We start from the raw sequence: 27,292 nt of genomic DNA, 5'->3' as shown, positions 1-27,292 counted from the left end.
CATAGCTTCACCACAACCATGTGACCTTGGGGAAATTATTTATCTTCTCAAGTCTCCCTTTTCTCATCTGTGAGTAATGCCTACTTTAAGGAATCGTTAAGAAAATTATTAAGTGTCTGGCAGTTGAACATAATTTCTTCTAAACAAAGAAAACTGTTTTAACATGAATTTAAATTCAACATGGGAAATACCAAACCAAAATTATTCTTACCTACCAGTTAGCCATGGATCACATTACAAATTTCTTCACATGGATCACATGAAACTCAGAGTTTATTTTTTCTCAGAAACAATATAATCAATTTATTAGTCCATTCAGTGAGTGCAGAAGTATGAAGCGCTAGCCCTGGGCCAGGCATTGCCTATGATCAACAGTGCTCAGGACGGACAGGCTTCTTGCTTTCACACAGTGCACAGTTCAGTGAGGGAGCTGACTAACAGTGAGCAAGTGAACAGGACACCTCAGATTGTGACACTTGTTTCTAGGTGTGAATCTAAGCAAGTGAGCTGTGGTCAGGTACCAACCACTTAATAACACTCACTGGGAGAGGAAAATATACTCAGAATCCAACAAAATTTCTCTCAGCACTGCTTTAGGGGACAGAGATTCCACTAGATACCTCAGGATCTCAGCAGCTTGTCATTTCTTATACCATGCATCTGTTTAACAAAAAGGATCTCTGCTAGATCAATTCTTCCCCAGAAGTTCTGACTACAGAATGAGGGCCTGATTACCATTCTAAAGGCAAGCTGGCATGACTCACATCCAGTGTTTTGTTTTGTTGTGTTTTATCAGTTGGAGTCTCACTGTGTCGCCCAGACTGGAGTGCAGTGGCCGCTCCCAGACACCACAGCCTCGACCTGCAGGGCTCCAGCGATCCTTCCGCCTCAGCCTTCCGAGTAGCTGGAACAACAGTGTGCACTACCACACCTGGCTAATTTTTGATTTATTGTAGAGACGAGGTCTCACCAAGCTGCCTGGACTGATCTCGAACCCACAGGCTCAGGCAATCCACTTGCCTCGGCCTCCCAAAGTGCTGGGAAGACAGGCTGAGTCACCAAGCCCAGCTGTTTTAAGTTCAAGACTGCCAGGATCTCTAGAAGCAGACAATCACGTTGGAGTCACTTGAAATATTAGGCCATGAATCCCATTTCTTTTACCTTTCTATCCTGCTCAGCCTGTATTTCACTTCTGTGACGTTCTAACGCCTTTGCCACTGCAACGTCGAATGCCCGCTTTTCCTCCAGCTTTTGTTTTTCCAAGGCTGACGTGATGTGCTGCTTCTCTGTGGCTTTCTGTTCTGCAAGCTCTCTGTTTAGCTGATCAATGCGACGATGTGCATGAGCAATCAGGGAGTTCAAGTCATCAGTAGACAGCTTGTCGGCTACACAGAAAACCACAGTAAAAGGTGATGATTTCACCAAAATTATACATTGCTACAAGGTAGTCTCCTTTAATTCATTGTACTTCAACAGCTGTGAAGCAAAAATTGACATGAAATGAAATTTAGATTCTCCAATCAAAGTGGTAGCTAATGTCCAACAACTAAGGTGTTTTCAATCCCAAGCAAAATAATTTAGGTGGACCTCAGATAAAACAGTTCTTTTCCACGGACTCCCTTCTAATCTGAACTAAATGACTTTCTAATTTACAATAACTCTGCCTTTAAAGACAAAGCCTCACACAGTCCTATATTTTCTTTCATGTATAACTATGATCAGTCATGATAAGCATCTAATTAAAGATTCTTTTCTGGGCCAAGCATGGTGGCTCACAACTATAATGCCAATACTCTGGGAGACCAAGCTGAGAGGATTGCCCGAGCCCACCGGTTTGAGACCAGCCTGGGCAACTTGGTGAGATCTCATCTCTACAATAAATTTAAAAAATAGCTGGGTGCGGTGGTATGTGCCTGTTAATTCCAGCTACTTGGAAGGCTGAGGCGGAAGGATCACTTGAGCCCAGCAATCCGAGACTGCAGTGTCTATGATTGTGCCACTGCACTCCAGGCTGGAAGAATGGCACTCCGACAAAAAGAAAAAAGGGGGGGGGGTTATTTTATGCTGAAACCTACAATCAAATTCAAATTCTCTTTCCTAAACATACATGATCTAAGCTAGTGATCAGAGACTAGAGCTGTCCATCAGAACCACTTGTGGAGTTTTTGAAAAATCCCATACCCTAAGATTCTCATCTAGGTTTAAACTCTTATTATATATTTTAAAACTCACACTCCAAAAGTGTGGTTAAGAATTAAGACTTTGCCGAGTGTGCTGGCTCATGCCTGTAATCCCAGCACTTTGGCAAGCGGAGGTGAGAGGAATGCCTGAGCCCAGGGGTTAGAGACTAGCCTGGACAACATGGCAAGACCTCATCTCTACAGTAAATTTAAACATTAGCTGGGCGTGATGGTGTGCACCTACAGTTCTAGCTACTTGGAAGGCGGGGGTGGAAGGATTGTCTGAGCCCAGCAGATCAAGGCTACGGTGGCTGTGAGCGTGCCAGCGCACTCCAGCCTGGGTGACAGAGACTCCAACTCAAAAAACAAACAAACAAACAAAAACGCTTCAACAGCAAAATAAAGATGATGCGGGAAATCATATAACAAATGACTCAATTTCTCCATTAAAAAATTGAAAAGCAAATAAAGAGGATAAGAGATTTATTGACCAAATTCAATCCAGAAATCTGTGAATATTAGTTTAAACAAAAAAACTATAAAAACTAATGCTATGAAATGAAAGGGGTTGCTTCAACACTGGTGACTATAAAAACTTGATATTAAGTTTTAGGTACCATAATGGTATAGTGACTATGTTTTTAAAACATATTGCAAGTATTTACAAGTGAAAGGATATACTTGGGTCTGTTTCTTTATGAGCTGAGGAAGGGTGGGAACAGATGGGCCTGGCCATGGACTGGTAACTGTGAAGTTGGGTGATGGTCCGTGGAAGCTCGTTAGCCTTCCTCCTACCGTTTAACGGGTGAAATTCTAATAAGTAATAAGTTCTTTCTTTAAAAAAATCCATATTATACACACATACCTCACAGCTACAGGGTTCCAATCACTTCATGAAATGTTTTTGTTCCAAAGAGCACATGGATGCCAAAAATATCTAGTTCAGATGTATCACATGCAAAATAATTCTACTTCTACTACTTAGATGGATTAGCATAAGAATCATAGGCCTAACAAAAAGATTTCAGTCTTTGAAGACTCAAAACAAAGCTTTTAAACATAAAATATATGTTAGACTCACCTAGGTCAGAAACACCTACAAAGGAAAACGAAGAACAGTTTGAAAAAAAGAATGCACACATTTCAGTTATTGATCATTAAACAGGAACATCCAAAAAGAAACAAGGATCCAGAAACTAGTGCCAGGAGAAGCACATTTTAATATGCTTATTTCCCAAAATTTGCAGGGATTATAAAACAGTATAAATCAAGTTAAATCCTAACAAAATAAGAGAATCACTAACATTAAAAGTACTTTGGCTTTAAGGGACTTATCTTTTTTTTTTTTTTAAATTTTAAAGATGTGGGGTACAATTCAGGGTGAGGTATACAAATGGTCATTATGTAAGTAAAATTTGGGTCTCACTTTGGTTCCCACTTCACCCGGTTTGAGATGAGGTACCCTTATTGATAAGGCAGTTTCCCACTATTACCAATCCCTTTCTCACAGTATTATGATAATTGTTCAGGGTCCACTTATGAGTGAGAACATGTGGTACTCAGTTCTGTGTTTCTGTAATAGATCACTCAGTATTATAGACTCTAAGTCCATCCAAGTTGCTACAAAGTTGCTATTTTTGTCCTTCTTTATGGCTACATAATATTCCATCGTGTGTATGTACACTTTTTTTTTTTTTTGAGTTGGAGTCTCACTCTGTCGCCCAGACTGGAGTGCAGTGGCCGCTCCCGGCCACTGCAGCCTCGCCTGCTGGGCTCCGGCGATCCTTCCACCTCAGCCTTCCGAGTAGCCGGAATTACAGGTGGGCACTACCACGCCCAGCTAATTTTTTGATTTATTGTAGAGATGAGGTCTCGCCAAGTTGCCCAGGCGGGTCTCGAACCCGCGGGCTAGGCCATCCACTCATCTCAGCCTTTCAAGGCGCGGGTTACAGGCTGAGCCACCGAGCCTGGCTTACACTTTTTTTGTCTAGTCATCTTTCGATGGGCAGCATGGTTGGTTCTATGTTTTTGCTATTATTTCATCAAGGCAGTCTACTTAGGTCTTTCACAGAAACTGTAACTGTCTTTTACCCCTTCCATTCACATCAGTTCACAGAGTAGTTCATTAAGTCACAGTCTTTACTCTCTGTTCTCAGTACCAAGCCTCTCCTAACATTTCAAATACTTAAGAAATTAATATTTTTTCTGTGAAAATTTTTAAACAATGAACTCACATTAAATTAACATGTGACCCATGCAAATTAAACAAAGAACTATGACTGCCAGTCTTGAGGGTTAAGGAAGAAAAAAATAAAATTCTGAATCATTGAAAGATGCTCCCCACCAAAATCCCAAGTGTCAGAGTACTGACACTTGATAGGAGAGGGGAACTATTGCCCTTCTCAGCTCCCACCTCTTAGTATGAGTGGTTTGGCACCCTGGGTGTGCAATATCCTGAGCTTCTTAATGGCCCTTTGATTCCACAAGTTCAAAAACAGGTATTTTCCATCCAAAAGGGCTCTGAAAGTCAGCTGCTCATTCTGGAGTTCAGTCAAAGAGGGATCTGTCCCAGTGTTACAGAAAACATGCCAAAGTTGCACAAGGTGAGATGATACATCAGTGCTAATATGGCATATACAATACAGCTCTATACACTATAGCCTATAAGCAATCAAGGAGATAGGCATGCCTGGGACTACTGACAATCCACAGCTTGCCCCTCATTCTTCAAGCCTGGCAACCCGCCCAGGAGTTCCTACCTCTTTCTTTCCCCCACACAGGTGTCTGCTCTGAATGTGAGGCTTATCATTCCTGCGCTGTTTTATACTTGACATAGATAAACATCCTTAAACAATATATCATTTATTTGCTCTTAAACTGCATGTAAGTGGTCTCCTATGCGTACTTCTACAAGTTTTTGTTCTTCTTTTTTCTTTTTTAATAACAGAAGAGAGTGTATTTGAGTCAAGCTTGAAGACTGCAAGCCAGGATCACAAGCTCAAGTTTCCCTGATGACAAACTCCCTCGTTCTTCTTAACATTTAGGTTTGAGAGCTATAGTTCTAGTTCATTCCTTTGCACTGCCGTATGTGAGGGACACGTACCTGTTCCCACTTGTTTTGCTCTTACAAACAGTACCCAATGCGTTTTTGTATGACTCCTCTTGAACATATACCTGAAGCTCAAACGCTGGATCAGGAAGTACAGATGCCTTCAACTTCAAGTACTGTTAAGTTACAGTTCAACAAACCAGTTGCTAAATGATGGCTTCCTAGGGTCTTTCCTCCTAGTCTTCATTTGCAGTGCCCCAGCACACATACTGGCTGGCACATCTCACTTCATTCTCAGAGCAGTCCAGCAGCTTTTTTTCTTCATTTTAAAGATGTGGGGTACAATTCAGGGTTAGGTATACACATGCTCATTATGCAGGTACCCTTGCTGATGAGGTGTGCCCCTCCCTCCCCTGGCAGTTTCCCACTACTGCCAATTCCTTTCTTACAGTGTGATGGTGATTGTTCAAGGTCCGCTTATGAGTCCAGCAGCTTTTAACCAGCTTCTCTGCCCTGCACTCAAATCTATGCTCTCAATCTCATAAAAATGAATTTTCCTCCTTGTTACAAGGACATTGCTTCTTTTCTCAAAAGGCCAAAAGGGAGTCCCATGCTACTGGTACAAACCAATTAGGCCAGAGAACAAAAGCGAGGTAAGAATGAAATTCTGGCTCTACCACAACCTTGGGCAGATTACCTAACTTCTTGGTTTTCTCATCTGTACAATGAGGACAATAACAAAGCTTACTTCATAAGGCTGTTGTGAACTTTAAGTTAAGACAAGTGAAGTGCTTAGAACACAGTGCCAGGCACAAAAATCTCACGCTTTGGGAGACTGAGGTGAGTGGATTGCCTAAGCCCGTGGGTTTGAGACCCACCTGGGCAACTTGGCAAGACCTCATCTCTACAATAAATCAAAAAATTAGCCGGGCATGGTAGTGCATGCCTGTAATTCCAGCTACTCAGAAGGCTGAGGTGAAAGGATTGCCAGAGCCCGGCAGGTCGAGGCTGTGGTGGCTGGGAGCGGCCACTGCACTCCAGTCTGGGTGACAGAGTGAGACTCCAATTCAAAAAATAAAAAAAAGAAAAAAGAATAATAAGAGCAAAATAACTAATAGCGCAAACCACTACTAACAAGTTTGGTATAGGTGTCAAGGATGTTTGATTCAGAGGTGAGGGTGTCTACTGAGGGCTACAGTAATCATAGAGAAGTAACTACCTCCAGGAGTACACAAGAAATCAGTAATACCAGATGCCCCCAGAAAGAAAAACCATGTGGCTGTGGTCAGGGGTGGAAGGGAAACTTCACCAAATGCCATTTGTACCTTTCAAACTTTGTATCATAAATGTATATGCTAAATAAAAATTGATACAGATTTGTTTTTTGTTTTTGTTTTGAGTTGGAGTCTCACTCTGTCGCTCAGACTGGAGTGCAGTCAGTGGCCGCTCCTGGCCACTGCAGCCTTGCCTGCTGGGCTCTGGTGATCCTTCCGCCTCAGCCTTCCGAGTAGCTGGAACTACAGGCGCGCGCTACCACGCCCGGCTAATTTTTTGATTTATTGTAGAGATGAGAATTGATACAAATTTAAATAGAGATTGCTGAAACGATGAGTGATTACACTGCAGGAGACTTTCACTTTCCACATGATACATTGGTACCACTAACGCTCTAGGCCAGATACACTCTGTGGGTGAGGGGCCGCTCCATGGACTGTAGTGGGATGCTGAGCGTCATCTCTGACCTCTACCCACTACCTGAGAGTAGCACCCTTCAGCTGTGACAAACAAAAATGTCTCCAAATAAATGGTCTTTGCGGGGAAAAAAAGTTTGGGTTGAGAACCATTTAACACTTTCTTCCAATGTCATATTTATGCCAAGGAGCTTACATTTAATAGAACAAGACACAACAAACACAAACCAGTGAATAAAGCTTCAATAAGACAAACTAAGGTAAGTGACTTGTGAAGGAAAAGGGTCAGAAGGTCTCTGATTACATCCATCTCCGTTGTGCCTTCAAAGAAGCACAGCCCTTAAGAAATTCTGATGAGGTGCGGATGCAGTGCAAGTTTACTCTGCTCAAGGATAAATTGTCCACAAACCCTTTTGTTAGATGGTAGCTATTCAGCTTAAAGAACGATGTCCAAACAAGATTCACAAGATTCACTATTCCCAGACTAAACCCTGTGTGTGTGTTTCTCCGCTTTATCATCGCTCTCATAAATCCTACTTTTGCCGGGCACAGTGGCTCATGCCTATAATCCCAGCACTTTGGGAGGCTGAGGTGAGAGGACTGCCTGAGCTCAGGGGTTCGACACCAGCCTGGGCAACTTGGTGAGACCCTGTCTCTGCAAGAAATCAAAAAATAAGCCAGGCGTGGTGGAGAGTGCCTATAGTTCTTCCAGCTACTTGGAAGGCAGGTAGTAGTCGAGGCTGCAGTGGCTGTGAGCACACCACTGCACTCCAGCTTGGGTGTCAGAATGAGACTCCAACTCAAAAATAAATTAATTTTTAAAAATCCTTCTTTTACTGTTTTCTATTTTTTTGGAGTCAGAGTCTCATTGGAGTGCATTCCTCTTGCCTCTGCCTTCCAAAGTGCTGAGATTACAGGCGTGAGCCACCATCCCCTGCTTACTTTTTTCTTTGACAATAGTCTAGGGCCAGACATGGCAGCTAACACCTATAATTCCAGCACTTTGGGAGGCTGAGGCAGGAGGATCACTTGAGGCCAGGAATTTAAAAACAACCTGGGCAACACAAGAAGACCCCATCTCCACAAAATTAAAAAAAAAAGCCTGATAACACTCTCGAGTAAAGTGCATTCAAGAAACTAAATGTCTGAATCATTGTTTGAGAGGCTTAACTCTGTTTCTTGCCATTAAATCTCCCTGGTTGGCCATATGCAGATGGAATGTCTGCACTGGTCTTTATTGCCTTAGACCAGCCATGGTTCTAGAATGCAAACCTGACACCTTCAGTCCAGAGAGGCCTATGACATGAGAAGTTCAGTTTCTAACAGACACTAGCATTTAAACAATAATTTAATTTTGTGGAGACTGGCAATCTCTGATTCTTAGTACTTTCACAGCATGTCAAGGAAATGAGACCACTCCCTACAGTTATACTATGTAACTGCTTCAATGAAGTTCCCTGCAGTCTGAGATTTTGCAAGTGGATAGCCAGACAGTTGGTTTCCTTCTCAATCCAGGGCCCCTAGCTGAATTTTCAAAACATTGTGTGGCTGGGCAATAGTTCACACCCGTAAGGGAGACTCCAACTCAAAAAAGAAAAATGGTGTTCAGTCATAAGGTATGTTTTAAATAATTTAAGGGTATTCAAAATATTCAAAGGCATGTTTTAAATAATTACAAATACTTTTGAATTACCAAGGTTTTTGAAAACTTCCATATATATTTACATACATAATATACCTTAATAGAGTCAAGGTTATACTATGACTCTCATTCACTTGAATTCTAAAAAAATTTTTTTGAGTAGCAGAGATCAGAACGAAGTGATGGATTCTAGAATTTAAAACTGGCTGAAACTCATGTTCGCCACGGCTATAGCTACAGGGGGAAACAATGTACCGCACATAAAGAGAGGCACGTGCCTGGATCAGAAGGATGGAGACGAAGCAAGTTAGACGAGCAGATCCGCTGTTAAAAATCAAAAGAAGTGCCACCGCTTTAGCTGTACTTACTCATCCCTTTCCACCCAGGAAGGACTTCGGGAGTAATACTGTCCAGCTCTCGTTTAAAGTCATCCCGGGCTTGGACCACCAGTTCGTGATACTGAGACACAACCTTAGCCTCAGACTGAGCTGCTTGGACCTGAGCAAATACAAGGGGCATATGATTAAACCAAACAAGAAGTACCAGAAACGTTCCAAAAAACAGAAACATATTCCTTCACTTATTCATATTTTATTGGGAAAATATAAACAGCACATATGCAGAAATCTGAAGCTCAGAAAGCAAACATAAGCCTTGTCTTTATTTCCTTCTGATTCCTATTCAATGCCACAGAAAGGCCCTTTTCCATCTTATTGAGACCCTTTCTCTCTTTCTCTGGGTCATGGGAAACAACTCATGCAGATCACACAAGCAGATGAAAGATGTGCCACAAAATGGAAATTTCTTTAGATGACAATAAGCATGATCAAAAATGTTACTCATTATAAAAGGTATCAACAAAAGTATACTCAACAATCCACTTGATACTCAAGGCACTTTTTTTTTTAAGAGACAGGGTCTTGCTGTCACCCAGGTTGGAGTGCAGTGGTGAAATCAAGGCTCACTGCAGCCTCAAATTCCTGGGCTTGAGTGATCATCCCAACTCAGCTCTCAGGTAGCTAGGAATACAGGCTGTGCCATCACACGTGGCTATTTTTTTTTGTAGAGATGGGGCATTGCTATGCTTCCCAGGCTAGTCTCGAACGCCTGGTCTCAAGCAATCATTTGCCTCAGCCTTCCTAACTGCTGGGATTACAAGTGTGAGCCACTATGCACAGCCCCAAAACAAATTTTTGAAAGCAAGAACAACTGGGCAGGCACAGTGGCTCAAGTCTGCAACCCCAGCACTTTGGAGGCTGAGGTGACAGGATTGCCTGAGCCCACGGGTTTAAGACCAGCCCGGGCAACATAATGAGAGACCTTGTCTCTACAATAAATAAAAAATTAGCCAGGCGTAGTGGCGTGTGCCTGTAGGTCTGGATACTTGGAAGGCTGAGGCAGAAGGATCGCCTGACCCCAGCAGGTTGAGCCTGCAGTGGCTGGGAGCGTGCCACTGCATTCCAGCCTGGGCAACAGAGTGAGACTCTAAATCTTAAAAAAGGGGGTGGGAGGTCGGGAAGATGGCGGCCGAGCCAGTCAGACTATGCGAGTCCCAGTGTGAGTGAATGTATGGAAAATTTTGTGTACATGTTGGTGAGCAAGTGGGTGTGTGAGTGGCTAACTGAGTAAGGGCTATGGAGCTAGCGGCCAGGGCTCTCCTGGTGCAGTGGATGGTGCCACAGCTGCTGGGCTTGGACCCTAGCGATTCCTAGGACACAGAAGACCAGCGCCATTTTCTTTTCTTTCTTTTTTTTTTTTTTAAATCAACAAACCCTTCCTGGGAAGACAAAGCTGGGGGAAACTGCCTAAGTGGGGGTTTGTGACCAAGGGGGCAGGCCCCTGGTACAACAGCTGGTGCTACAGCTTCTCTGCTTCGTTCTTGGCTTTTCCCAGGTCACAGAAGCTGAGAGCCACTTTTTTTTAAACTGACAAAAGTTTTCCTTTGAAAAAGTGGCCAGGAGAAACTATCACCCCAGGCTTTCCCTCACCATTACATCAGGAGAGAGACCACTGGCTCCTGGATTGCCTCAGCACTTCAGCGCCTGGCAGGGCACTGGCAGCAGGGGCTGTGGAGGGAGTCCGGGGCAAAGTACCACAGAAGAGGACAGGAGAGGCACCCCACCACCATCTTGAAGGCGGGGCAGAAAAGTGCTCCGACTTCCTCACCACAGAAGAACAGACCCAATCTCTGTGACTGGCGAATCAACTACTCAAGAGACTGATCATGACCCAGAGGGAATATCCTGAGAGCACAAACTTCAGAGTGACCCGATAAGTGCTGAGTTCAGGCTCCCCCACTCCCTAACCTGATCCAGCCACAGGACAAAGGGTGTGGCCAGAAAAGGATAGGGAAGGACTCCAAAGATATCAGTGGTGAGTCCGGGACTGACCCAAACCCCCTCCTCCCCAGCAATCCTCTGAACATCAGACCCACACAGCTGGGTCACAACTGAGACGGACAAATCCAGGTGTAGCCTGGACGTCAGTCACAGTAGGAGAACACCATTCCAGGATAGGCCTGGCTGGGGCACCCTCCCCATGAGTACATACCAGGGAAGAGACAATCCCGCACCTCCCCACCGGAGGAGATCTCCCTGGCCATGCGAGAGTGGGAAGGGAGGCCTGCAGCCCCACCCACCTCCCCTGCCCCTCCTCTTTCTCTGCTTCGAACACTGAGGAGAGTGAAAGAGGTGGCTCTGCAGGAGAGACCTGATTAGAGGAACAATTACAGAGCCTGTCACATGAGGGCAGGTTTTTTTTTTTTAATTTTCAATTTTTAAAAAAATTTTTAAAAATTTTTGACTGTTTGTTAGTTCATCAATTTTAAAATATTTTTCCTTGTGCATGAATGTGTATGTGAGGGTCTGATCTGCATCCCCCCACCCCAAATTTTTTCTTTTCTTTTTCTGTTTCTTTCTTCTTTTATTTGTCATGTTCAGTTTATGTGTATATGTGATTGATTTGAGTGTTCATCTTTCAATTTTGTTGTTGTTTTTGCTCTTTTGTTCTTCTGGGGTATTTATTTTCATTTTTTATAGTTTAAGGTGTGTGTCAATATATTTGTGAGGGTTCAACCTGAATTCCTTCCCTTCCCTCCCCTGTCTGTCTGTCTTCTCTATTCACTTTGTGCTAGGCGTGTGTGTGTGTTTATATTTCCTGGCTTTTTGTTGTTGTTGTTTGTTTTGTTTCACTTTGTTGTTATTCCAGTTTGTTTTGGGGGGTGTGTGTGTATGTCTGTGGGTTCAATTGTTTTTTGCATTGGTCTCTCCTTTGCATCGTCATATAGAATGGTGGTGGGGAGTGGGTCTCAGGGAATACAAACCACAATAAGTGAACATTGTAATTTGGAAGTAGTTTCTAAATCCTAGCACCCATCCCCTACTTTATTTGAATTTCAAAAACTACAAGAGACAGCAAAGTTTCCCATTCACCATCTTATTTCAACACAGAACAAATCCAGAGCCCAGATCAAGGAAGAATAGAGGAGTGAGCAAACATTAGAAGGGAAAGCCTCTCCCACTAACACTGAATAACAGAACTAAAGAGAAAAACAAGATATCTGTGACAAATGAGGAGAGATCAAAGGAAGACCACAGGCAATTTCAAGTGTACTAAAGACAAAACTCCTGAAAAACCAGATCTTGGTGCCCAAACAATGGAAGTCACCAATGACCGGCCCCAGAATATGGCAAGGATTAAGGTATGGATGGAAAGAGTGAATGAGACTCAAGAAAGACAAGATGCAACACTGAAAGAACTTGTAACAGAGATATTGGCAATAAAAAATTTCATCCAGGAAATAACAAGATGACAAGCATGGAAAGCAGAATTAATCTAGCTGAAGAAAGAATCTCAGAATTTGAAGACCAGAATATGGAGTTAACCTGATCTGTAAAAAACATAGAAAGACTCAGAAAGAAAGAACAAAGCCTACAAGAGATGTGTGATTATCTCAAGAGGCCGAACCTACGCCTGACTGGTATCCCAGAAGAAGAAAGGGAAATGGAGAACAACTTGGAACATGTTTTCCAGAAGGTAATCCAAGAAAACGTTCCCCTTCTCACCAGAGATGTGACCAGCCAAGCACAAGAGATTCAGAGAAACCCCACGGGACAGTAAATGAGAAGGCCAACCCCTAGAAACATAGTAATTCACCTACACAAAGTAGGCACAAAAGAAAAAAATCCCAAAGGCAGTAAGAGAGAAAGGTCAGATTACCTACTGGGGAAAACCAATCAGAATAGCAGCAGACCTATTGGCAGAAACACTACAAGCAAGTTATTATTGTTATTCCAGTTGGGATTAGGGGATGGATGGAAAGAGTGAATGAGACTCAGCCCTATATTTAAAGTTCTCAAAAATAAACAATTTCAACCAAGAGTTTCCTGTCCAGCCAAGCTCAGCTTCATCAGTGCTGGAGAATTAAAATCCTTCCCAGACATCCAATCCCTAAGAGATTATGTAGCATCCAGACCAGCTCCATGGAGACACTTAAAAAGGTATTAAGCACAGAAGAAAAAAAAGAATCACTACACCCTTCCCAAGGGAACAGCAGAGCAGAGAATCAACAGAGAATACAGTACAACAAGAAACTTGAAAACACACACAAACATCAACTCCAAAGTCAAAAGAAAACAAACAAAAAAACTATAAGAACCTCATGACAGGGATAAACAATCACATTTCAATAATCAGCTTGAATGTGAATGGACTAAATGGAACACTGAAAAGACACAGAATGGCAAACTGGATAAGAAACCATGACCCAATGATCTGCTGCCCTTGGCTGGATAGGATAGAAGTAGGCTTCATCCCCAGGGTGCAGGGCTGGTTCAACATCCGCAAGACCATAAACATAATTAAATACATCAACAGATATAAAAACAAGAACCACATGATTATCTCATTAGATGTAGAAAAAGCTTTTGATAAAATTCAGCATCCCTTCTTGATAAAAACCCTCAAACACCTAGGTATAGAAGGAACATACCTCAAAATATTAAGTGCCATTTACGATAAACCCACTGCTAACATATTGCTAAAAGGACAGAAACTGGAAACATATCCCCTAAAAACTGAAACAAGACAAGGCTGCCCACTTTCACCCCTCTTGTTCAATATCTTGGAAGTCCTAGCTTGGGTAATTAGACAAGAGAAGGAAATCAGGGGTATCCAAACAGGAAAAGAGGAAGTCAAGTTATCCCTCTTTGCTGATGATATGATCCTATACTTTGAAAATCCAAGAGAATCTGTCAAAGACCTGCTTGCACTGATAAAGGACTTTGGCAAAGTCTCAGGGTACAAAATAAATGGGCAAAAAAAAGACAGTTGCATTCCTATACACCAACAACAAGCAGGCAGAGTCTACCCAAATAAAAAGCACAATCCCATTCAGAATACCCACATAAAAAATGAAATACCTCGGCATCTTCCTAACCAGAGAAGTGAAAGACCTTTACGATGAAAACTACAAAACACTGTTCAAAGAAATCCAAGAAGACACAAACAAATGGAAAGATGTTCCATGCTCATGGATAGAAAGAATCAACATTGTTAAAATGTCCATCCTTCCAAAGGCAATATACAGATTCAATGCAATACTCATAAGTTACCAACATCATTCTTCTCAGACCTGGAAATGACAATACAGAAACTCATATGGAAACATAAACGACCATGAAAAGCCAAAACAATCCTTAGCAAAAGAAACAAAGCAGGAGGTATCACGCTTCCAGACTTCAAACTTTATTATAAGGCTACAGTAATCAAAACAACCTGGTATTGGTAAAAGAACAGGCACATAGACCAAAGGAACAGGATAGAGATTCCAGAAGCAAAGCCTCAATTTCTCAACCAACTCATCTTTGACAAAGCCTCCAACAACCACTGGGGAGAGGAGAACCTATTCAGTAAATGGTGCTGGGGAAACTGGCTGATCACATGCAGAGATTGAAACAGGACCCCTACCTATCACCACACACAAAAGTCAAATCTAAATGGATCAAAGTCCTAAATGTAAAACCACAAACTATAAGAATCTTAGAAAACACAGGAGACACCCTTATGGAAATTGGAACTGGCAACCAATTCCTATTCAGAACTCTAAATGCCCATACCTTAAGAAATAAGACAGACAAGTAGGACCTCGTCAAATTAATGTGCTTCTACAAAGCAAAAGAAACCATCTAGAGAACAGGGAGACAGCCCACAGAATAGGAAAAAATATCTGCCAACTGTATATCTGACAAAGGCCAAACATCTAGGTCTACAAGGAATTCAAATGTGTCAAAAGGAAAAAAAGAGCCCCATTAAAAATTGGGCAAAAGCCGGGCTTGGTTGCTCAGTCTATAATCCCAGCACTCTGGAAGGCCTAGGTGAGTGGATTGCCTAAGCCCATGGGTTCTAGACCAGCCTGGACAACTTGGCGAGACATCGTCTCTACAATAAATCAAAAATTAGCTGGGCATGGTGGCGCACACCTGTAGTTCCAGCTACTTGGAAGGCTGAGGTGGAAGGATCGCTGAAGCCCAGCAGGTCGATACTGGAGTGGCTGTGAGTGTGCCACTGCATTCCAGCTTGGGTAGCAGAGTGAGACTCCAACTCAAAAAAAAAAAGAAAGAAAGTGGGCAAAAGACATGAATAGACACTTTGGGCAAAAGACATGAATAGACACTTCTCAAAAGAAGATGTACGGGCAGCAACAGACATACCAAAAGTGCTCAGCCTCACTCATCATCAGAAAACATCAGAGAAATGCAAATCAAAACCACACTGAGATACCACCTAACCCCAGTAAGATGGCCATCATTAATAAAATAAACAGATGCCGGCAAGGATGCAGAGAAAAAAGGAATGCTTCTACATTGCTGGTGGGAATGCAAACTAGTGCAACCTCTTGGGAAGAGTGTGGCGATTTCTGAATGAACTAGAAATTGACCTTCCATATGACCCAGCAATTCCCCTATTGGGAATAACCTGGAGGAACTCAAATCATTCTACAAAAAAGATACCTGCACACGTATGCCTGTTGCCGCTCTATTCACAACAGCAAAAACATGGAAAATACCATCCTGCCCATCGAAGCTGGACTGGATAAAAAAAAAATGTGGGACATATACACAATGGAATATTATGTAGCCATAAAGAAGGACAAATGTATGGACTCCGCAGCAACTTGGATGGATTTAGAGTCATTCAGTGATCTATCAGAAACAAAGAACAGAGTACCATATGTTCTCACTCATAAGCGGACCTTGACCAATTATAATACTATAAGAAAGGGATTGGCAGTAGTGGGAAACTGTCAGGGGAGGGGGAGGTGGGATTGGCAGTTGAGGGAAACTGCTAGGGTGGGATGAGCATACCCCATCAACAAGAGTACCTGCATAATCAACATTTGCATACCTAACCTTGTCCTGAATTGTACCTCACATCTTTATAATAATAAAAAAAAAAGGCCTAAGAACCCCACCTTTTTGACTACGTCATCCAGGTCCACTATCATGTTATGAAGCTTACTCTCTGCAGCAGCTATATGCGGCTTGGCCCCAGCGACCTCTTTTTTCTTCGCATTTTCAATCACACTTTTCATCTTCTCTAACCCTTCTCTGGAAACCAACAAAACAAAAAGATTTAGTATAATTCCTTGCCAACCTTTTTAGTTTTAAAGTCAGTACAATATGCAATTGTTAAAAGTCTATAAAAGAAATACAGCTTCAAAAAAATTATTCAATGCCTTTGTGTAGACAATAGATAGAGAACTTTTTCCACCAACAACTGGAAACACCTTGGTCAGAAGCTAGACTCACCAAAATGAACCAGAGAGACAGTGTGGTATATGGGGAGGCTCATTTGCTGCCTGCTCTTGTGTAAAGACTGAAAGTAATTCATGAAAAATACCTGGCACCGTGCCTGCTCTATCATGAGTATTCAATAGATAGCAGCTCTGGCAAGGATTAGGCTGACTCCCTTACAAATGAGAGACCAGAGGAAGGCAAAGTCAAGGGAGAAGGCCAAGTAACTCAGTGAACAGATAAATCACCAGATTGCGACAGCCTTCACGATTCAGAATGTCTCGGAATCTGGGTAGACTATAGTCTACCCACCACGAAACACAGAACTCAGAGAGCCCTGACGTATGATCCAGAGATGTGAACAAAATGTCTTAAATCTCCTAAAAGATAAACTGGTTTTATTGGAAGACTTTCTTTATCAATAATACTTTGTAAAAGACTGCAAAATTTAGAATGACAAATAACTATCCCATGCTATTGATGAGAAACTTTAGTTAAATATAAGTTTCCATCATTAGAGGTTGATCTGGGTTTGCTTGCTTGATCCTAGTTTTAGCCGACTTCCAGGAATCAAGGTAAAGGTGGCCTAAAACTACCCTATTATATATTCACTACTTTGGTAGTTAAGGCAAATAGATTGCGACTTACTTCCTAAATTCTGATAAAACTGCCCCAACTGTTCCAGCAAAAATATTGAAATTATAACAAATTATAGCAGTAAATCTGCAGATATCAATCACCTAATCCAAAGCACAGCTGATTTTTATATAAGATCCTTTATATAAGCTTCTGCAAAATTTACTTTTGGCCTAATTATATTTTATTTTGCCTCTCATTTTGCACCTGATACCAATTCAGACTAAATGCAGCTGGAGGAGGGAGGGAAGGGTTTCTCTGTCTCCTCTCCAGTCTATAAAGACAGTACGAAGAAAATCCAGCCCAAAGAAAGTCACTAGGGGGCCCTAATTACTTATTAAAGTCCACGAGTAATTACTTGGCTTTGAGAAGGGCATCGGCAGCTTCATCCACTGCCTTTCTGCGTTCCTTCAACGCACCCTCCACTGTGCGCCACTGAGCGGACTTCTTCTCACCTGCAATCTAGACAAAAAATGTTAATTATATAAACACAAAAAACTACTATTACCATCACAGGATAGGCCAACAAGATTAAAGGCAGAGATGTGTGACATTAAAGTCAAAGGTAAAAAAAAACTTATATACAATTTTTCTCCAGAGTAGAAACTCTTAATCTCAGGCTCCAAATCTTTGGTACAAAGAAGTCCATGATCCGTCTCCCATCAACATCTTTCCACAGTTCCACAGTTGTTTAAAAAAAACAAAACATTGTGTTCAGTGCACATAAGCACTTCTTGTTCTGTTTTTTCTTTTGAGTCAGGGTCTCACTCTGTTGTCCAAGCTAAAGTCCACTGGCACAATCACAGATCACCAGAGTCTCTAATTCCTGGGCTCAAGCGATCCTCCCACAGCCTCCTAGGTAGTTGGCACTATAGGCAGATGCCACTACACCCAGCTAATTTTTAATTTTTTTGTAGAGATGAGGGCTTGCTACTTTCCCAGGCTGGTCTAAAACTTGTAGGCTCAAGTGATTCTCACACTTTGGACTTCCAAAGCACTGGGATTACCACATCTGGCAGATCTGTGTATTTTTTTTCTTAATTTCCCTTGAAAAATTCTGTAGGCAGGTCCAATGTGTTTTTTCTCAAGCTATGGAACTGCTTGTCACTACTTTGAGCAGGGTTGGCTCATATTTAGGGACATACAATACCAAGAAAAAGAAAAACCCTCTTAACACTGTAATCATACTCAGTACAGCAAAATATTCACACTATTAAGGGTGCCAAAGGAATCCAGAACACTAAGGGCCTAGACAACTCATGGCTTCTATTCTTCCCACAATCTGCATTATATACAAGGAGAACCCTCAAATAACTGGAATTGTCTTTTGGAAGGCATCTTAGAAGATAAGCTTCCCCCACTAGGTAGTATTCCAGGAACACATTGAGATCAGTTCACCAGCTAATGCTGTTGTGAAAGGTTGCGTTGTAGAAGAAATGTCCCGAGTTGTGACAAATAGGTGACTGGTTTTTCTGCGATGACAACACACCTGCCCACAATGTGCTATTACTAGCAGTTTTTGAGCAAAACCATCAGGACTCCTGTGCTCCACCCTCCCTATTCACCCATCTTGCCCTGAACAACTTTTTTTTTGTTTCCCTGGATGAAAAAAGTCCTCAAAGAAAAACGTATTGCAGAAGTGAAAAAGGTAAAACAAAAAATGGCAGAACCATTCAAATGCATCAAAATTGATGAGTTCAGAAACTGTTTTGATCAGTGGAAAACGTGTCTCAATAGCTGTATTGCACCAAATGGAGAATATTTTGAAGGTGACTGAAGCTTAAACATATAAGAACACAAAATTTTTTATAAATAAAATCCGGGTTTTTTTGGTGTCCTCGTATACAATGAACAGAATATTACAGGGAACTGTCTGAACTATCTTAAATTATTTTTAACTATTTAAAACAATTTTCTGTCTTCTTTTTCCACATGTATATAGTTTAAACTGAATGTGTTATATGTAAGTATGGAGCTAAGCCACCTTATGCCTTATCTTCAAAGTACACTGAAGCCGGGCGTGGTGGCTTGCACATAAAATTCCAGTGTTTTGGGACGCTGAGGCGGGAGAATTGCTTGAGCCCAGGAGTTCAAGACCAGCCTGGGCAATACAGTGAGACCCTGTGTCTACAAAAAAAAAAAAAAAAAAAATCAAAAAATTAGCCAGTCACGGTGGCACACACTTGTAGTTCTAACTACTTGGGAGACTGAGGCAGAAAGATTGCCTAAGCCTGGGAGGTCAAGGCAGTTTGTTACTTTTGCTGACTTCTCCTTCCAAAGCGGCAGAGCTACTTATATTTCTAATGAGGTAAGATGCAAGTTGGGCATCCACGCCCAGAGACACCTGAGACAGCAGTCATCTACCAGATGTGCAGTAATAGCCCTCCTTTGGAAGTTCTGAAACATAATTATTGAAACAATTTAGTTGTCACTCTAGGTAAAAAGTATTTTACTTCAAACTAATTTAATATGTTCTTGTGCACCTCCAGGGCCGCAACTCAGTGTACTTTGGTTTGCTTGCTTGGTTTTTGAGTCGGGGTCGCACTCTGTCACGTAGGCTGGACTCAGTGGCACAATCGCAGCTCACTGCAGCCTCAAACTCCTGGGCTCAGGAGTAAAAAGTATTTTACTTCAAACTAATTTAATATGTTCTTGTGCACCTCCAGGACCACAACTCAGTGTACTTTGGTTGCTTGCTCGGTTTTTGAGTCGGGGTTCGCACTCTGTCATGTAGGCTGGACTCAGTGACACAATCACAGCTCACTGCAGCCTCAAACTCCTAGGCTCAGATGATCCTTCCATCTCAGCCTCCTGAATAGCTGGAACCACAGGTGCATACTACAACACCCAGCTAATTTTCTTATTTTTTGTAGAGATGAGGTCTTGCTATGTTGCTCAAGCTGGTCTCAAACATCCAGCCTCAAGTAATCCTCTCACCTTGGACTCCCAAAGTACTGGAATTAAAGGTGAGTCACAGCTCCTGGCCTACTTTACTCTTTAAATGACTTGGTACCAAGTAAAGACATTTTATTTACTGAGTAACTTAATATAATTATAAAGGTAATTCATTGAGTCTCAGTATTACATTTCAAATTCAACATTATAACTGTATTATTTGAAGTATTGAACAGAAGCTAAATAATCAGCATAAACACTTAAAATAGCCAGTGTTTGAGGGAACATGGGATCTCTCCATATTATTTCGTATAACTGCCTGTCAATCTGAAAATATCTCAAAATGAAAAGTTCATCTAATAAAATATTTGGCAAAGAACAAGCATAGCTAAGTACTATGAAGATATCAAAGCAATCTAGCCTAATTCTTATACTGCAGCAGGGCTATGAGAGGAAATAAAGCACTGTATATAAAATCCACTTTAAAAAAATTAGAAGTGAGTAGGGCGTGGTGGCTTACATCTGTAATCCCAACATTTTGGGAGGCCGAGGTAAGAGGACCGCCTGGACCCAGGCGTTCGAGACCAGCCTGGGCAACTTGATGAGACTTCGTCTCTACAATAAACCAAGAAAAATTAGCCAGGCATGTTAGCGTGAGCCTATAGTTCCAGCTACTTGGATGGCTGAGGCAGGAGGATCGCTGGAGCCCAGCAGGTCAAGGCTGCAGTGGTAGTGAGCGTGCCACTGCATTCTAGCCTGGGCGACAGAGTGAGACTCCAACTTAAAAAAAAAAACATTAGAAGTGTTTGCTTTTTAAAGATAATTACTCTAGTGTGTCTTTGTTCAGTGAGAGAAAGCCCATGGCATGAGGAAAGATCAGTCCACTAAATGATTACACCTAATTCCCCGGCTCACCTCAGCATTGTCCATAGCTGTCTTCAATATGCTGGAGTGTGCATTGACGGCCTGGACTGCAGCATTCTGAGCTGCAATAGCCTGCAAAGTGATACCAGCAGTTTGGCTCAAAGCATCTTCTAAGCTCCTAGCTAGAGCTGGAAAAAAAAAAAAATACAGTTAAAAACAAACTCCTTCCCCATAAAGGACTTGAAACTATTCATCTTCTCCTACTGTCTTCTGCTGAATTTTCCAAAATACATAAAAGGGAACAACAAAATGCACACAAGACTCAAATTTAGGGAACCAAAGTTTCACTTTAAAGTATGGTAAAATATTGATAATAGGCTAGGTGCAAGTGGCTCACGCCTATAATCTAAGCACTTTGAGAGGCCAACGCACAAGGATCACTTGAGCCCAGGAGTTTGAGACCAGCCTGGGCAACTTAGTGAGACTTTGTCTCTACAAAAATAAAATAATGATTGTAATGTGGTATGGTGGTGTGCACCTGTAGTCCCAGCTACTTGGGAGGCTGAGGCAGAAGGATCTCCTGAGCCAGGAGTTCAACACTGCAGTGAATCATGATCATGCCACTGCACTCCAGCCAACTAAAAATAGAAAAAATAATAATGATAAAATCTAGTTGATCAATCTATCAACTACACTGTTTTTACTTTTATGTATAATTAAATTTTTCAAAATAAAAAATGATTTAAAAAAATCATTTAAAGAAAGCTAGTGTATTTCAAGTGGAAGGAACAAGGTTTCAGACACTATGCTCCCCTTTTACCTATTAGAGGTTGTACAATCAGGAAAATCATCAGCTTTTTACATTTTAAATAACAATCACATTGTCCCACAGGGAGAAAGAGGTGCCCATTTTATACCTTCAGCAAGAAGAAATACAGCAAAATACTTATATCACCAGGATATAAAAAGACAGATAAGAGAAAGCAAAAGACAAGAAAATACGCAAAACAAAGCAAAGGCTGCTTGCTTTTCCACAAAAGGGTTCAAGAAATAGCAGACATCATTGGTCCAAGCGGCTACCACCATAGATCACATTTCTATATGCTGTTTCAGGAATACCAAAGAGTAAAACAAGGAATCGTTTTAGATAGTAAGTTAAAATGGAAAAGTGGTCATCTAAAGAAAAAAGGCTAGTGAGAACGCTAATTTAATAATAACTGATATCAGAGATGACCAGAAAAGTAAAACATATATTTGGCAGGTAAAATAAAGCAGAAAGTGACTTTGAGCAAAAGAAGCATAGCTAGTAATGAGCACAGGAAACCTGATGAACCACACATACCTCTGCAATAAAATGGAGAAACTAACAATGAGAAAATGCCAAGTAATTAATGTGAGACTGAAGGGAAACTAAGAGTAGGGGATACAAAGAAGCAAGGGAGGCAAAGGGGTATGTGGATCCCACCGCATGTTTGAGCTAACACTGGACGTCCAACAGCAGGTGGCAGTGAACTCCTTCATAGAGACCACAGAAAGCAGGCTGCTAGGAGCCACCTGCTATTTCAAGCCCTCTTTGGAGCTCTGATCCCTGATAAAAATTACACATGCATGCATTTGTAAAGTCAAGTCTGGGAGAAAACTAAGAGGTGCCATAAAACCCTGAAAATGTTCACTTAGCCCGAAATGAAAGATAGACGAAAGGAGACAAAAAAAGAACAGTTAAACGGCAGATATCTTCATTTTAAATTCATAACTTAATTCCGGATGACCATATGGAAAAAAAGGTAAAAAGTGAAGAAAAATATGAAATGAGTAAAAGAAAAAAGTATTCTTGGTCTGGGCATGGTAGCTCATGCCTGTAATTTCAGCACTTTGGGAGGCCAAGGCAGGAGGATTGCTGGAGATCAAGAGTCAAGAACAGCATAAGCAAATCCTAGCAAGACCTAATCTCTACTAAAAATGTAGTCCCGGCAACTCAGAAGGCTGAAGCCAAAGGATTGTCTGAGCCCAGAAGGTTAAGGCTGTGGTGAGCCATGATTGTACCACTGCACTCAAGCCTGGGACACAGAAGAATGAGCCCTCAACTCACAAAAAAAAGTAACCTCTGTTTGAAGCAGTAAATAATTCAGGAAAAACTAAGACATGGAAAAAAAAGGATAGAAATATTTTACTTATTTAGAAGTCATTTATGGCCACCAACTCAGAAAAATACAAGACAATAACAAAACCCACAAATCTGAGTAGCCAAACTAATGCCCAACATCTGTGCTTATGCTCATTCTGTCCCTTCTGCTCTTTTTTGTTTTGCTTTGGAGTCAGGGTCTCACTCTGTCACCCAGGTTGTAGTGCAGTGGCATGCTCCTGACTACTGCAGCCTCGACCTGCTGGGCTCAGGTGGTCCTTCCACCTCGTCTTCCAAGTAGCTGGGACTACAGGAGCACACCACCATGGCCAGATAATTTTTTTATTTTTTGTAACAGCAAGTTCTCGCAAAAAAGTGCAGGCAAAAGAGTGAGACTCGACTCAAAAAATAAAAATGAAAGACTCACAGGCAAGCTGCTAAAACATAAATAACCAATTTCTGTTTCTCAGAGTATAAAGAATCTTCAGCACTAACTAAACATAGTTTATTTAAAAGTAAATTAGAGAGAGAGAAAGAAAAGATTCACCTCCCCAAGGAGGGGAGGGGGCCAAAGCCAGGAAGCACAGCGACAGCCAAAGCTCAAAGAGCACATGGCCACACCAGAGTCTAATGGCCAAAGTACACATTTATAATTTTCTCCAAATCTACACTAAGAATAGCCCTTTGTCACCTGAGTAAAAGAAGTTTGGATGAAATGAATTGGATGAATAGAGCTATGCTGCTAAAAACAAAAGAAACCACAACTAGTTGGTAGATGACAAACGTATGCTAACAGTTTAAGAGGAGAGCAACAGAGAGGTGATCACCCAGAATCCTTAAGAAGCTGTTTGATTTACATACACTCAATCTCAATTTGTTCCCGTTTCTCTTGTTGCGCTAGGCGAGCTGCGACTTCTTCAGGTGGCCGCTCCCTGATGGAAGACGAGGGGGCGTCCTCTTGCAGCAAAAGCAAATAAGAGGAAATCAAATTTCAGCAAAAAACTTTCACAGCTAATAGGGATAAAAAAACACCACTCTTTGTATTTGCCAATTATGTCCATAGAGGGTATTTCTGTGGTAAGAATTCAAACAGGAATCAGCTGTTAGCCTCTGTGTTTTCAAGGATTTATTTGGACGCTTAAATTTTAAAAGTTTCCCGAGCAAGTCTGAAGACTTAAACCTAGTATTAATGCGTACTTCTGCAGTGTCTGGGTGCTGTCTAGGCATGATAGTGCTGATGCGCATATCACATATAAAAGAATAAATATAAATAATTAAACTACCTGAAAGTGCAGGCGTGGGTTTTCCTTCACCAATTTCAGGGTGACCAGTTTTTATAGATTCCTCATGCTGAACTGCAGGGGCTGGGACCGTGAGCGTATCACCTGCCGCAGAAATAATTTGAGCTGCCTCTGTAGGTGCTATAAATATATGTTACTCATGGTATTTATACTTCCCTGGGTTAACAGAGAAACATACAGGAAATTACTACTCCCACCCACTTCACATCTGATTCCTTAAAGACACGAACACATGTAGTGCCACACGTTTGAATAACACACAAACGGACACCCACCATCTGCTGCATATACAAACTCACACAAAATAGACAATGGTTTGGGAAGACTAAGAGAAAGAAGTCTTGTCTGCATCCACCTGCATTCTAACCATCATTCTAACCATCGTTATTCTCAGGCAAGGCTTCTAGTAATAGTACCAAATCTTAACCCACAAGAAGTGGACATTTACATACTATGGAAAAAGAGTGGCAAAGGGAAGAACCTGTAATGAAGCAAACAGATGAAAGAAAGCAACTAAAGAATATTTTAATTGCTTTGAAGAATGGTAGAGATTAAAGAAAAGGTATGAACAGGAACAAGATACAATTCCAAACACAAAGGAAGTTCACAGTGAAGACAATAACTTAGTGAAGAAGAACAGAATTCAGTTTTTAAAAATGAAAGCTTAAAAAAAAAAAATCAAGAGCTAGCAAATTACAAGCCAAAGTGTTGATGGAAGAGAAAAACAAATAGTTCAGAGATACAAGGGAGGTGAGGAAGCAACAAAATTGATACAAAACAATTAGATGAAGCTGGATTATCACCCAAAGAAACCCATTAACTGATCTCCCTGCTCCTGCCCTAGGTCCTTTATCTCTGTGCAACAGCCAGAGCGATCCTATAAAAATAAAAGTCAGATATCAATGCCCTGGCTCAGCATCCTCTTCCTGTTCCACTCAGAATACAAAGCCAAGTTCTTACAATGGCTGCCCAGGGACTGCCACAGTATCCTTTCTGCTCCTCCCTGACTGCATTTGCTTCTTTCTCCTATGACTCAATTTATTCCTGCCTCATCAGCCCCTTGCTTGAAGAGCATTTGCAACAGCTGATCCTGCAGCCTGGAATGCTTTTCCCCAGCATCCTTTTACATGACTTACCCCCTTATCACTTTCTAGTCTCTGCTAGATGACCTCTTCCAAGAGAGGCTTTCCTTACGCACACCATAAAAATTGCAATATTCCCTCCTATACTGCCTAACATCCTATATATTTTACTTGTTTATTTTTACATGATTTCTCTCTCTCATCCCACTAAGGAATATTAGCTGAGATTTCGAAAAACTATTTTGGTAATTTCCATATCCCCCGTGCCTAACAGACTCAGTGAATATCTGCTGAAAGAAAAGTCAGATGATTTAATCAAGAACAGAAATAACAGAAATATAAGACGTTCAAATGTATACCAAACAGGTCAGAGTTAGGCAGGCAAGTGCTGTAAATTTGGGTAGAATGACTGGTAAATTCTGAAAGCAAAAAAAAAAAAAAAAAAAAAAATCTGCGGGAACTAGAATAAGACACTTTCATTACTAAGAAAGAAGAGAGAAGAATTAGAGAACAGGTAGAAAAAGATACTAAACCTTAAAATTCAAAGAGGGGAAAAGGCTAACAGTAAAAAAAAAGAAAAGTAGAAGGGAAATACATGTAAAAGAAAGTCTGCTGCAGGCAAGACACTTCTTGCTAGTACCCTCAGTTAGTAGCTGTTCACAATAAAGCCCAATTCCCTGTCCCACTCAAGCCCTATAATGAAAGCCAAAATTATATGGTAAGAATCTCCTTCCCCAAGGTGAGAACTGGAGACAAGAAGAGTCTGTTCTTTCATGGAGTATGGGGGGCCTCTTCTTGACCGTGGGTACAAATATGTTAAAACAATTCATTTACCTGTAACTTTAAAATAATAGTTCTAAATAGAAGTACCTGTTACTGAAGCTGAAGTATCTCCCTTTTGTTTTTGGAGTTGTGAGGCAGGCTGTTTAGATTCTTTCATCACCTCTGATATACTAGAGATTTTTAGAGGACCCGACTGAATCTTGGAAATAAAAAACATTTAACATTTCAGATACAATACTATTTTTAAAAAGGCAGCATAGAGTAATCTGCAGTATTTACAAAGTCTTTTAGGCTTTTAATATGAAGTTATCAACACTTTATGGCATATGTTGTTAGCCACAGTTAAGAGAAACCACCAAAAATTTCATTCTAAATGACACATTTTAATAGACACAAAGGCTTCTCTCAGAGCAACCAATAAAGTCCATGATATAAGATCTTCCTGTTAAACACCATTCCTTTTAAACATAAAATTCTGAGAAGGCTATTGTCACTTCCTTCCTAAATCACATGATGGTGTCTTTGGTATATACCAATTAGAAGCAAATGATTAATAGAAGTTCTAAGTAGAGTCAGAAGCCCAAACTTCACCTACGTGCAGCCTACTTATGTTGTTAACTCTCACTAGCACTCCTTATTTCTACAAAAACACACACACACACACACACACACACACACACACACAAACCTTACAAACAGAAAAAAGAGGCTCTAAGTAAAACTAAAAACTGTTTTTTGTTTCTTTGATCTCCAGGATTCATGCAACTACACACTAAGATAGAAGATCAATTAGTAATGTTCACTTTCCTCTTTCCCAATTACTGCCTGCCTTAAGTTTAAGGCACTATTACACTTAAGAGGGCCTTCAGGCCAGACGTAAAGGCTCACGCCTGTAATCTCAGCACTTTGGGAGGCCAAGGCGAGAGGACTGCCTGAGCCCAGGGATTCAAGACCAGCCTGAGCAACCTGGTGAGACCTTGTCTCTACAGTAAATCAAGAAAAATTAGCTAGGCACAGTGGTGCATTCCTGTGGTTTCAGCTACTGGAAGGATGAAGTGGAAGGATCACCTGAGCCCAGCAGGTCGAGGCTGCGGTGGCTGTGAGCATGCCACTGCACTCCAGCATGGACAACAGAGTGAGACTCCAACTCAAAAAAACCCCACAAAAAACAAAAACAAAATGAGGGCATCCAGATGATATGCCAGAGAAAATTACTTTTATTTTTATTTCCACCTATGTTGTCCCACTTTTTGC

At 41.3% G+C, this 27,292-nt stretch overlaps 1 protein-coding gene across 3 annotated transcripts in view; it reads right to left on the bottom strand.

Annotated features, from left to right (window-relative positions):
* The window catches only part of IMMT (inner membrane mitochondrial protein), a 53,053-nt gene that overhangs the window by 4,341 nt on the left and 21,420 nt on the right, over window positions 1-27,292 (bottom strand). Inside the window, exons 4-12 of one of the 3 annotated variants that reach the window (XM_008067582.1) lie at window positions 26,126-26,237; window positions 24,156-24,293; window positions 23,734-23,829; window positions 20,802-20,938; window positions 17,350-17,453; window positions 16,034-16,169; window positions 8,931-9,060; window positions 3,262-3,276; window positions 1,162-1,385 (exon numbers count right to left, since the gene is read on the bottom strand). In XM_008067582.1, coding sequence (XP_008065773.1) covers window positions 1,162-1,385; window positions 3,262-3,276; window positions 8,931-9,060; window positions 16,034-16,169; window positions 17,350-17,453; window positions 20,802-20,938; window positions 23,734-23,829; window positions 24,156-24,293; window positions 26,126-26,237 — 1,092 coding nt within the window. The remainder of the gene's footprint in view (window positions 1-1,161; window positions 1,386-3,261; window positions 3,277-8,930; window positions 9,061-16,033; window positions 16,170-17,349; window positions 17,454-20,801; window positions 20,939-23,733; window positions 23,830-24,155; window positions 24,294-26,125; window positions 26,238-27,292) is intronic. The other 2 variants (XM_008067584.1, XM_008067583.1) reach the window with 2 other exon arrangements.

The sequence above is a fragment of the Carlito syrichta genome, unplaced genomic scaffold, assembly GCF_000164805.1.
Source record: "Carlito syrichta isolate Samal-C Ts95f unplaced genomic scaffold, Tarsius_syrichta-2.0.1 Scaffold309717, whole genome shotgun sequence".
Taxonomy (NCBI): domain Eukaryota; kingdom Metazoa; phylum Chordata; class Mammalia; order Primates; family Tarsiidae; genus Carlito; species Carlito syrichta.
Note: the sequence above shows the minus strand (reverse complement) of the source record. Positions and strands in the feature narration are given on the sequence as shown.